Source organism: Dasypus novemcinctus, chromosome 24, assembly GCF_030445035.2.
Source record: "Dasypus novemcinctus isolate mDasNov1 chromosome 24, mDasNov1.1.hap2, whole genome shotgun sequence".
In the NCBI taxonomy this organism is placed as follows: Eukaryota; Metazoa; Chordata; class Mammalia; order Cingulata; family Dasypodidae; genus Dasypus; species Dasypus novemcinctus.
In genome coordinates, this window is record NC_080696.1 from 31,511,095 (window position 1) to 31,524,003 (window position 12,909).

General features: G+C 46.2%; 1 protein-coding gene across 3 annotated transcripts in view; it reads left to right on the plus strand.

The window, feature by feature from the left end:
• The window catches only part of SLC52A3 (solute carrier family 52 member 3), a 38,320-nt gene extending 32,539 nt beyond the window's left edge, over nucleotides 1–5,781 (plus strand). For 2 of the 3 annotated variants that reach the window (XM_004463981.4, XM_012527380.4), the window contains 3 exons: nucleotides 919–1,424; nucleotides 2,772–2,895; nucleotides 3,340–5,781. In XM_004463981.4, the coding sequence (XP_004464038.1) occupies nucleotides 919–1,424; nucleotides 2,772–2,895; nucleotides 3,340–3,552 (843 nt within the window). In that variant the 3' untranslated portion in view covers nucleotides 3,553–5,781. Of the gene's footprint in view, nucleotides 1–918; nucleotides 1,425–2,771 lie in introns of all 3 variants that reach the window. The other variant, XM_058286835.1, reaches the window with a different exon arrangement.
• Nucleotides 5,782–12,909: the final 7,128 nt, after the last annotated feature.

The following is a 12,909-nucleotide window of genomic DNA, read 5'->3' on the forward strand; positions in this document are numbered from 1 at the left end:
TCCAGGTCTGCAGCAGCACTTTCGGTCCAGCCAGCTGGCACAGCGATGCTGCTGCCCCAGTCACACCAGCCTCCACACAGGGAGCAAGCGAGAGCCACGCTAGCCTCACATCAGTTCAGTCCAGTGCTGCTGACAACTAAGTCATGAAAAGCATTTGCATTTTCAGAGGTTTGGGGATTTCAGAATTGCTGAGAAGGGATTGTGAACTTGTATTTTTCGAAATTTACCAGGTGATACTAATGTATAGCCAACCTGGAAACCACAGACTTCAGACATTGCTTCAATACTTCACACTGTTAAAACTCCAAGCTTTTTTCACCAGATACTGGACAGTTTACACACATCTGGTATCATACAGACATGTGTATCATATAGTATGTATATGCATACTAACTGCATATACAAGTGGCCATGGGCCACATTCAGCCTGCACGCATTTTTTTAAGGGTTTGAATTAGTTGGCGATGCTAAATTTTCTTTTTAAAATTTCACAGTAAAAATCTAGATATATGGCATCCCTCAAAAAAGAACTGGCCTGATCGAGCCCCACCTGGGTGGGGCTGGACTGCTGAGCTGTCCCCGGCCAGCACTCCCCACCCAGACACGTTCACAGGTGCTGCCCCTGACAGGTAGTGTGGTGAAGGTACAGATTCCCAGGCAGGATCAGGTGGTCTGGCCTCACCACATGGTGCCCGGGACACTCAGGTGAGGGACGACCCATTCTGCCACTTCGGCTCCCTCGAAACTGAGGGATGGGGGTCCCCACTGCACAAGCTGGTGCGTGCAAAGTGCCGGTGATCCCGGCCAGCAGCTACGATAATGACGTTATTGGTACAACATTCTTCGACTCTCTATGAATACTAAGCGGGGCCTCTATTAGCAATATTGCTGTTGTCGTCCGCGTTCTGTCTCCACCAGGGAGCTGATGACACTCTCCCGTCTGGTCTCCCGACGGCTGCAGCCTCCTCGGGCCACCTGGAAAGCCGCTACCTGCCTGCGAACTTCTCGCCCTTCGTCTTCTTCCTCCTGCTCTCCTTCATGATGGCCGGCTGCCTGGTGGCTTTCTTCGTCCTCCAGCGCCAAAGCAGGCACGGGGAGGCCTCCACGGAAGACCTCCGCACCTCCCAGGCCACCCTCGACTCCATCCAGCCACGGGAAGGGTCGGCCCCGGGCCCCCCCGACCCAGCGGACGGCGACAAGGACCGGCAGCACGGAGGGCAGGAATCAGGCGCCCGCCCCCGGGCTCACCTGATCGCCATCTACGTCCTCGTGGCGCTCGTGAACGCGCTCACTAACGGCGTGCTGCCCTCCGTGCAGACCTACTCCTGCCTGTCCTACGGGCCTCTTGCCTACCACCTGTCCGCCACCCTCGGCGCCATGGCCAACCCGCTCACCTGCTTGCTCTCCATATTCCTGCCTAACAGGTCTGGCCCTGGCGACCCTGGTTGGGGGAAGACTTCCTTCTAGAACCCAGAGTTCCAAGCTATCGGGTTGTCTGTGTAGTGGTTAAGAACGTGGTTTATGGAGCTCAACCGCCTAGGTTCAAATCCCAGCTCTGCCCCTTATACGCTGTGTGATCTCGGACAAGTCACTTCACCTCTCTGTGCTGCAGGGATATAAGTGTTGGCCATTACTGTCACTGGCCCTGGGAGGAGAAACAGGCTACTACTCTGCTTCTCATTTTAGCAGTGGGAAAACTGAGCCAAGTCCCAGGATTTTGGCCCTGCTCTTCTGCCTCCAGCCCATGGCTGGCTGCTTTGGAAACTCAGAAGAATGGCTGGCAATGTCAGTAAATTGGCAGTTGGGAAGTTGGCATGTTGAGCCAGCCTTGAGACCTGGCATTTTCATTTTTAATAAGCAATCCTGGTGGTTCGAGGCAGGGGCTTCAAACCCCAGGTAGGAGAAATGCCTTCCTGGGGGTCGTCCAGAGCCTCCCATCCAGCCCTCTGCCCTGCCTGGCCCTCGCTGGCCTCTCAGACCTGCCCACGCCCCCTGCACGCACCCACTCTCCCAGCCCAGGAAGCAGAGGGTGAGGACTGGAGAGTGAGACAGAAAATGTCAGTTTGCCCGGAAGCTGGATTTTCTCCCCTGGGGCTTAAAAGCCCTGGAGGGAGAGTGGCGATTTCTGGGGAAGCAGGACAAGAGCCCACGAATCCGCAGAGTCCGAGAAGCTTGGAATGCTAGAATGACAGGAGCTGAGCGCCACGGAATCCAAGGATGTTGCAGGCAGGGCCGAGCCCTCCATTCTCACCCCGGGGTGCAGACCAGTCTGTTGTGGAGGGTGTGGTCAGGGAGAGCCAAGGGGCAAGGACCTCCCATGAAGGACAGCGTCCTCCATGGTCACGATGGGATCTCAGGGAAGGCCATCTGTAAAGTTACGCTCATCGAAGCAAATGGCTGTAAGTCCAAGTCAGCCCCCGGGGTAGCTGAGGCCAGAAAGGAAAATGTCACCCAAGGTGGCAGGGGACAGGAGGGCTAGAGCGCGCTGCAAGACTCCCATTTCACAGGTGAGGAAACTGACGCTCGGGACTGGTTTCACAGCTTAAATGGGAGAAGGATTTGACCTCAGGTCCATCTGGCACCAGAGCCCGTGCAGCGTCTCTTGCCGAGCTCCTGCCATTAACTCTCTGTGTTCCTTAGGCCAGACCTCCCCCCTTCAGGATCCTCCCTGACCCACTTGAGCCAGGTGGCCTGGAAACTTCCCTGTGGGTCTAACCTCTAACCCTGGCGATGCTGGCTCTCATCTCCCACCACCCCCCACTCTGCCCTAGGTCTCTGCCGTTCCTGGGCGCCCTGGCGATGCTCGGGACCGGGTTTGGGGCCTACAACATGGCCATGGCTGTGATGAGCCCCTGCCCACTCCTGCAGGGCCACTGGGGAGGGGAAGCCCTCATCGTGAGTATCTACCTTGGGGCGACTCTCCCTTCCCTGCCCACTCCTCGCTGAGCCAAGACCCCCGGTTGGAGCCATTTCTATTGACCAAAAATTGTGTGGCTGCTCTTTCAGGAAGCCCCAAGGCGGAAGGAGGAAGGGGGCGGTTCTTATTTGGGAGTGGGGGCTTGGGGAGGGGAGGTGCCTGGTACAAGGTCAAGTCCAGCCTCTCCTCCAGATCCCACCCTTCCCACCATGTGGCCCTCACTCAGATGCTGATGCACTTTCCTTTATCACGGGGGCCAGAAGAGCCACTGCGTTCTCCTCTGACCTTGGGGAGGTCGACTCACGGGGCCCCTCAGTCTTGCAGGGTTATCCCATGCTGGGTCAGTCATTGAGTGCCCTTCGCCCCTGGGACTCACCCCACAAGGCCCCTTCACTCTGCGTTTCTCCCGCCCCTCCCCGCAGGTGACCTCGTGGGTGCTGTTCTCCAGCTCTATGAGCTACGTCAAGGTGATGCTGGGCGTGATCCTGCGCGACCGGAGCCGCAGCGCCCTCCTGTGGTGCGGCGCGGCGGTGCAGCTGGGCTCGCTGCTGGGGGCGCTGCTCATGTTCCCGCTGGTCAACGTGTGGCGGTTCTTCTCCTCAGCTGACCCGTGCACGCTGCACTGCCCCGCCTAGGGCTGCAGCGCCGCGGGGACAGCGCCAGGCACCCCTCACAGGGCAGGGTGGAGGTGCAGAGCTTCAAGACTTGATCTCAGTGGGAACTGAATGAGACCTAAAAATGCAAAGCAAACCCCCGCCCACCCCCACACGCAGCCCCTCCTGACCCATGAAAGCAAGTGGCCTGGGAGTCAGAGTCAGATGACTGGGGGGCGAGGGGAGGGGGAAAGGCCCTACCCCAGCCTCTGAAAGAGAGCGTCCCACCAGCCTGGGACTGGGCGCTGCAGATCCTTGGAAGCGCTTCTCTCAACTGGAGGGGGAAGGTGGTTACTTTTACTTTTTGCTCTTCTTTTTTATAATAAAGACATTCCCTGCTTGTGCACTCAGATCGGCCTTGAAAGGACCAGCCCAACATGAACCCCCAAAGTGTATCAATATAAACAGTTCCCAGTTGGTTCAAAGGTCAAGCCAGCTCAGAAGGGAACAGAATCAAGGGTTAGAGGATGTCTGGTCCTGGCACCTCTTTTCTTTAGTGACTGAAGCTGCTTTATCTGCTTGCTTGCCACCCACCCCTTTTTTAGTTTATTGTTTGGCACAGTCACACGTTTTCAATGTCAGAAAATATAAAACTGGTGTACAGCAAAAGGTCTCCTTCCCTCTCCTCTCCCTCAACTGCCCAATTCTTCTCAACACACACAATGGCCACTTTTATTGGTTCTTCTTTTTTATCCTTCAGAGATTATTTATGTGCAGATCAGCAAAGACAAATATAGCATCTTCATTCTCAGATCACTTTTTACCAAAAAAGTAGTAAACTGTTGAGTGCCTTGCTCTTTTCAATCAACAGTGAAAACAGAATATTCTAGTTCTTTGTCTTGGCTGTGTAGTACTCCACTGTATGAAGGTGCCATCATTTATTTAACCAGTTCTCTATAGAAAGACATTTGAAAATGTTGGTAAAACTCATTAAAAACCAAATCTCCTGCCAAGCCAGAATACCTCTTCACAAAAGTAGGAAGAAAACTATTTTGTTTTTGAATAAGCATTAACCAGACCACAGCACTCATGGTGGGCAATCCACTAGAGACTGTGAAGACAGAAATATATCTCCCCCTTTTATATAGTCAGCAGGCAAAACCTATTACATGTGGTAACTACTCCTCTACGAGATGGCCAGACAGCACCATTTGTCGCACCTAGTTCATCCTAAACTCCAACGTGGTAACTGGGATAGCCTCCTGTGTTTGCTAATTACCTTTATCCAAAGGATAAATAAACTCAGGTCCTTATGAAAGGAGGTAGTTTTGCACCTTGGAATCAGGTGCCTAAATTAGGCTGCACCCTCCCGCGGAGACTGGGAGGTAAAGGTGCTAGCTTTCTTGATGATGACATTTAAGGAGATGGCTCCTGGATCTTTGAGAAAAAAATATTCCTGGGTTGTAAAACTGGCAGGAGACTTATTTAGCTTTTTAATTGATTTATATGCATTTTATAGAGGCAGAGAAAGTCTTTACCATTAGGAGTTCTCTAAAGTAAATGCTCTTAAGAAATGGGGGGGTCTCCCCATTTTGCACCGCAAAAAATTAATACTTTTATTTGTGTTTGCCCTTACAAGGACATTTGAGTTGTTTCCAATCCTTCCTCCCAGAAAGGATGTTGGAGTGGATAAGATGACGATCTCTGTACTGATATGGGAAGATGCTCCACTATTCACTCTACACGCATACACATACACACAAAGCAGAGGCGGAAGAGCACGCTCTGGTGCCATCCTCGCTAATGAAGACTCCTGGCAGGGACAAGCTGGGAGGGTGCGACAGTGTCTGGAAAAGGCACCCCCAATTGAAAACCTCTGTGGACGGTCCCCTCCCGTCCTTGAAAGCCTTTATAACATTGACACCTGTAGGTTGACATCCTCGAGTCAGCTCTGTTCCACTGGAAGACAAAAGCACCTCCCTCACATGGTTGTTGTGAGAATTAAACTAAGATGTACATCATGCCAGCAAACAGTGCTACCGTTAGCACAGCTATTTCTAACAGAAGGGCCAGCCCGATCCAGCCCGATCCTGATACAAAGGAGAAATATTTTCTGTCAGTGAGAAGGTGATTTATTGCAAGTACACAAGCAAATAACTGGGGGAATCTGCCCCCAAAGCAGTTCAAAGTGAGAAGGGGGGCTGGGGTTTTTATAGGGGGAACAAGTGTTCAGGACTTCACGTGATGACCAAGCAATGCAGTCCTGCCCGTGGGTGGTGACTCTGGAGTGTTTTTACAAGGTCTCTTGTGTCAGCTCCTGTGTGCGGAACTCGTGTTTGCTGTCCTGGGCCACAGCCTGCTATCTCAGGGAAGCTGCAGATTTCTTGGGCTATCAGCTGCTCCTGGCACCACCCTGTGATTTTGCTGAGATGTTCTCTTATTCCTGACTTTCCTGGGTGAAGAACTGGGAAATTCTGGTTATTGTCATTCTAGGAACTAAGAACAAAGAGTAAACTACTAAGATTAGGTTAATAGAAAATGAGTTCAACTAGATCTGGGGAAGGTACTTGAATTTCTCAGAGCTGCTTAAGAAAGGAAATTTTTAATAAGCACATTTTCCAGCTATCATAAGTACGTCTTAAATGTCATTAAAAAGCTGCCACTTATGGATTGTACAAGGCATGGGACTTTATAACAGTGAACCATGTGGCGGGTGCTGGACCGTGGTTGACAGTACAAATATGAGAGCATTTGCTCATGAACTATCACAAATGTTCGATACAAATGTATGATGTTAATAATAGGCGGGATGTATTAGTTAGCCAAAAGGGTGCTAATGCAAAGTATCAGAAATCTGTTGGCTTTTATAAAGGGTATTTATTTGGGATAAATGCTTACAGTCACAAGGCCCTAAAGAGTCCAACTCAAGTTCACTTCCTCACCCAAAGTCTGTTGCCACATGTTGAAGCAAGATGGTGATGTCTGCAAGGGCTCGGCCTTCCTCTTCCCTCTGAAGGCTCCGTGGTCCCAGCTTCTTCTTAGCTATAGGCTGGCATAAGGCTCGTCTCTCTTCCTGGGGCTCATCTCTTTCTGGGCTCAGCTGCTCTGTTCTCTTCACAAGGTCAGCTATAGACTATCAGGCTCATCTCTCTTCCTAGGCTGCAGGATCCTCTGTGTATCTTCTCTGTGTATCTACATCTCTGTGTATCTACTTCCTTGTGAGAGTCTGTTTTATCAGCCCACCAAGGGGCTGAGTCACATTCTAATGAAATGGTTGAATCAAAGCCCTAACCTTAACACAATTTAATCAAAGGCATCACAGCTGACTCGAATACAAGTAAAGGGTATCTTGCCCGGAGGAACAGATCAGTTTACAAACATAATAGATATTCCTTTTTGGAATTCATAAATAATATCAAACTGCCACAGGTGTTGTATGAAAAAAATATAACAAATGTAAGCTATGGTCCATAGGTAGAAGTAATATTTTGATGATCCTCTTTCATAATCTGTAACAAATGTTCTATAACAATGGAAGGTGTTGGTGGAAGGGTGATGTGTGGGAATTCTGTACCTTATGCATGATTGTGTTTTGTAAGCTCACAATTTCTTGACTAAAACAAAGCAAAAAACCCTTTAAAAAGTATTAAGAGTAACAGAAAGCTGTGAAAGATTTTAATGTGTTTATTTTAGGTTAAAATTATAATTTTTCCTAGACCTGCATGGTATGATTTATTTTAGAAAAAGTATTTGTGAACCAGGGCAGGGAAAGAAAAAGAAAGAAACAAAGGAGGGAGGTAAAGAGAGGTAATTAATGACCAAGTCCTACAGTCTTATCTAGTAACCACATAGGTTATTTACAAGGCTCAGAAGTGTGTGAAAACACTTTGTAAACATCACGCTACTAAGTAAATACAGTTCATTTTATTAAAATCTCCTTTGGGGGGGAGGCGGAAAGCTGCCACTTGGGGAGAATGTCTACCATGACCCCAGCTGTCTCCAAGCTGCTCTTCTACCCACTGCCCTCCCAGAGCGAGGCTGACCTGTGTCCTGGGAAGTCTCCAGACCATCTGGTGACCAGCCAAGACTCAGCACCTGGCCTAGGGTTGGCGGCGTCCGGGACAATGACCCCCCCCAAGCTGATATCTGGAGAGGCATAGCGGGGAAGGAGGTGGAAGCAAGGCTGCCCCCCAGGCAGCAGGTGCATTCAAGCAGCTGAATGGAGGCCAGGGAGGGAGCCCAGAGATGGTGGGGAGACCTTGGAGGCCAAGGTTAGGAAGGAGAGGGTGGGGTCGTTGGCCTGTGTTTTGTTGCATTGTGGCTTTTTTTGGGGGGGTGGGGGGGATGACATTGGAGGGATCCACAGCAGACACAGGCATGGTCAGAAGTCACCGCAGCCACCCTGCAGAGAAATACTGTCACCAGGGCCCTCCTGGGCTCGCGGTGCAAAGGGCCATATATTGCACCAGCATGCAGCTCGTTCTTCTCGTTGGTCTCCTAAGAATGTTCTTTAGTTTGTCAGTGACCGACTAAGCTTAGGAACAATTCAGGAAAAGCCCGGAACTGCCCTCCCTCCACCCTGACCAGAGGACGGGAACTGAAAGGATCCGAGCTCGGGCACCTGGCGTGCAAGCCAGCTTCTGCTGCAAGACAACAGAGAAAGGGGGGCTGCTCTGGTTTAAAGCAGGCCACCCCAAATAAATCACCCAAAGCGGGGGCCCTGAGGCGATCCCTCCTGCCGTTCTGCTGAGGTGGCATGCGCTGGAACAGCCTGGAAACCAGAGCCAGGAAAGTGAGTCTCTCTGGGGAGCTCCACCCGGGCCAGGGCCCACCCAGGAGTCCTGCGCCCACTCAGGAATGAGGGCCAGCCGCAGGGTGGCAAGGTTAGGCCTTGAACTCTTTTTTTTAAAAAATCAATTTTATTGATATTAACATATTAAATATTAATAAAGTATTCAATCCACCCAAAGTGTACAATCCATCCAAAGTGTACGATCAATGGTACTTGGTATAATAACATAATTGTGCATTCATCATTTCAATCATTATTAGAGCATTTCCATTATTCCAATAATGATAAAAATAAAATACAAACCAAAAAACAGCTCTACCCCGTAATAATCACCCTTCAATCTCTGAGCTTCTCCTGCCATATATAGCTGCTATTCTGTTTGTCTTTCCAATTTATTTGTATTTATATTTTGTATAGAGTCAAACAACTTGTAATACCTGCTGTCTAGTTTCTTTCACCTAATTGTATTTCCTTTTTTTTAACACTTAATGGAAAATTATTATATTACTATATACTACTGTCCATATTTTTCTTTCATTGTATTTTTGTTTGATATGACAGTCTTATACATGCAATATTACCCATATTCATACTTCACATAAGGTTTCACTGTCCTACACAGTCCCATGTTACACTTTTTAGTTTTCCTTCTAGTCATATACATGACCTTAGACTTTCCCTTTCAATCACTGTCATACCCATATATTAGTACTGCTAGATACAACACTGTGATGTGCTTCGACCATTTCTACTCATTTCCAAAGATCTATGAACAACCTTTTTAGCAAGTCTACACAGATTAACTCTCAGCTTTCCATTCTCCATATTCATTCTCTTTTCTGGTGATCTATATTTTAGTTATTAACTCCCATGAGTTTACACAATATATTTAGTTCACAAAAGCACAATCATATGGTGTTTGTCCTTCTGTGTCTGGCTTGCTTCACTCAACATAATGTCCTCCAGGTTCATCCATGTTGTCATGTGCTTCATGACTTCATTTCTTCTTCAGCTGCATAATATTCCATCGTGTGTATTCACAACTTGTTTATCCATTCATCGATCAGTGGACACCAGAGTTGTTTCCATCTTTTGGCAAACATGAATAATGCTTCTATGAAATTGGTGTACAGATGTCTGTCTGTGTCACTGCTTTCAGTTCTTCTGGATGTATACCCAGAAGTGGTATTGCTGGGTCACGTGGTAAAGCTTCTTCAGGAACTGCCAAACAGTCCTCCACAGTGGCTATACCATTCTATATTCCCACCAACAGTGAATAAGTGTTCTTATCTCTCCACATCCTCTCCAGCACTTGTAGTTTTCCATCTTTTTAATAGTGGCCATTCTAATAGGTGTGAAATGATATCTCTTTGTAGCTTTGATTTGCATTTCCCCAATCCCTAGTGATGTTGAACATTTTTTCATGTGTTTTTTCACCATTTATATTTCTTCTTTGTACAAATGTCTATTCAGGTCTTCTCTCCATTTATTAATCAGGTCATTTGTCTTTTTATTGTTGAGTTGTAGCATCTCTTTATATATCATGGATAGTAAATCCTTATCAGATATGTGATTTCCAAATATTTTCTCCCATTGTATTGACTTCCTTTTCACCCTTTTGACATAATCCTTTGAGGTAAAAAGTATTTAATTTTGAGGAAGTCCCATTTATCAAAGTTCAAGCTTTTGGAGTAAGGTCCAAGAAACTACCACCTACCATAAGATCTTAAAGATGGTTCCCTACATTTTCTTCTGATAGTTTTATGGTCCTAGCTTTTATATTTAGGTGTTTGATCCATTTTGAGTTGATTTTTGTATAGGGAGTGAGATGGGGGTCTCTTTCATTTTTTGGTTATGGATATCCAGTTCCCCAAGCACCATTTGTTAAAGAGAAGGTTTTGTCCCATTAACATGGACTTGGTAGGTTTGTCAAAAACCACATGGCTGTAGAGGTGAGGATCTACTTCTGGACTGTCAATTCTATTTCACTGATCAATGTGTCTATCTTTATGGTAATACCTTGCTGTTTTGACCACTGTAGCTTTGTAATATATTTCAAGCTCAGGCAGTGAGAGTTCTCCCACATTTCTCTCCTTTTTTAGGAGGTTTTAACTATTCAGGTGCCCTTTCCCTTCCAAAGAAATTTGGAGATTGCCTTTTCTATTTCTGTAAAGTAGACTGTTAGAATTTTGATTGGTATTGCATCTATAAATCAGTTTGGTAGGATTGACATCTTCACAACATTTAGTCTTTCAGTCCATGAACATGGAATGTCTTCCCATTTGTTTAGGTCTTCCATGATTTCTTTTAGCATTGTTTTGTAGTTTTCTCAACATAGATCCTGTACTTCTTTCTTTGGTTAAATTGATTTCTAGGTATTTGAGTCTTTTCATTGCTATGGTAAATGGAATTTTTTTTCCTGATTTCTCTTTCAGGTTGTTGAATAGTAGTGTAAAGAACATGACTGATATTTGCATGTTGATCTTGTATCCTGCCACTTTGCTGAACTCATTTACTAGCTCAGGTAGGTTTGTCACAGACATTTGAGAATTTTCTAAATATAAGCTCATGTTATCTGCAACTAGTGAGAGTTTTACCTTCTCTCTTCCTGTGTGGATGCCTTTTTTTTCTTGTCTGGTTGCTCTAACCAGAACTTCCAGTACAATGTTGAATAACAGTGGTAACAGTGAATATCCTATATTGTTCCTGATCTTAGAGAGAAAGCTTTCAACCTTTCCCCAATGAGTGCATTGTTACTGTGAGTTTTTCATATATGCCGTTTATCATATTGAGGAACTTTCCTTTTATTCCTATCTTTTCACATGTTTTTATCAAAAAGGATGCTGGATTTTGTCAAATGCATTTTCTGCATTGATTAGATGATCATGTGGTTTTCCCCTTCAATTTGTTAATGTGATGTTTTGCATTAATTGATTTTCTTGTGTTGAACTTCCCTTGCATACTAGGAACAAATCCCGCTTCGTTGTGGTATATAATTATTTTAATATGCAGTTGGATTCTATTTGCAAGTATTTTGGTTTTTTGTTTGTTTGTTTTTTCATTGTTGCATATTTTATTCCTACAACTTTTCAGCCTAGAAAAGAAATTCAAGTTATATATCACTTTTCATACACATTGCCATGTTTCACATCTCTGTTCTCCTCATTGTAGCATTCCCTTTTGTAGTTACATGAATTAGTTTTTACACTTTTTAAATTAAAGTTAATAGATCACAAAGAATGTTACATTAAAAAACATAAAAAAACAAAAAATGTAAGAGGTTCCCATATAACCCCCACCCCATTCCTCCCACACCAACAACCAGCCCCATCATTATGGCACACTCATTGCACTCGGTGAACACATTTTGGAGCACTGCTGCACCACATAGATAATAGTTTACCCGGTAATTCACACTCTCCCCCAGTACATTCAGTGGGTTATGGCAGGATATATAATGTCCAGCATCTGACCCTGAAATATCATTTAGGACAACTCAAAGTCCCAAAAATGCCCCCACATCACATCTCTTCTTCCCTCTCCCTGCCCTCAGCAACTACTGTGGCCACTTTCTCCACCTCAATGCTACCATTTCTTTTATTACTAGTCACAATAGTTTTATAGTAGAATATCAGTAAGTCCACTCTAATCCATATTTTATTCCTCCATTCTGTGGACCCTGGGATGGTGATGTCTTCTCCACCTCTGGATCAAGACAGGGCTTAGATTCCCCCTCTTGGATGATGGATGCAATTCCTCTGCTTACAGTTGTTGGCACTCTCGATTCCCTGGTGTGGTGTTTGACCATCTTCACCTCCCTGTTAGCTGACCTGGGTAAGTCCAATGAACCAGAGAGTAGGAGTCGCAAATCTGCTGAGGCTCAGGGCCCAGCTGGCACATGGGCAGTCCAGAGATTCAAGTCCCCTGAGTATGCACCAACCCTAGCACCAACCACAGGTTCATAAGAATTTTTGCATCTACGTTCATAAGAGAGATTGGTGTGTAATTTTCTTTTCTTGTAATCTTTTTATCTGGCTCTCATGAGAATTGGGAAATTTTCAGCCATTATTTCCTCAAATACCCTTTCTGCCTGTGTTAGTAACCCAAAGGGATGCTAATGCAAAGTACCAGAAATCTGTTGGCTTTTATAAAGGGTAATTTATTTGGGGTAGAAGCTTACAGGTATAAGGCCCTAAAGAGTCCAACTCAAGGTTACTTCCTTACCGAACTTTGTTGCCATGTGTTGAAGCAAGACAGTGGGTGATATCTGCAAGGGTTCAGCCTTTCTCTTCCTCTTAAGGCTCTCAGGGCCCAGCTTCTTCTGCTGTTCTGAGGCTGAAGGGCTTGTTTCTTTCCAGACTCAGCTGCTCTATTCTCTTAACAAGGTCAGCTGTAAACTATCAGGTGAATGGCTCATCTCTCTTCCCTGGACCACAGGATCAAAGTCCTGTCCTCTTCTGTCTGTGGAGCTCTCTCTTCATGTGTGTATCTTATTCTGTGTTTTCCTTGAGTGAGTGTCCATTTATATAGTCCACAAAGGGGACAGAAACTCAAACTGAGTTATACTTTACTGACATGGTCAAATCAAAGCCCTAATCTTAATATAA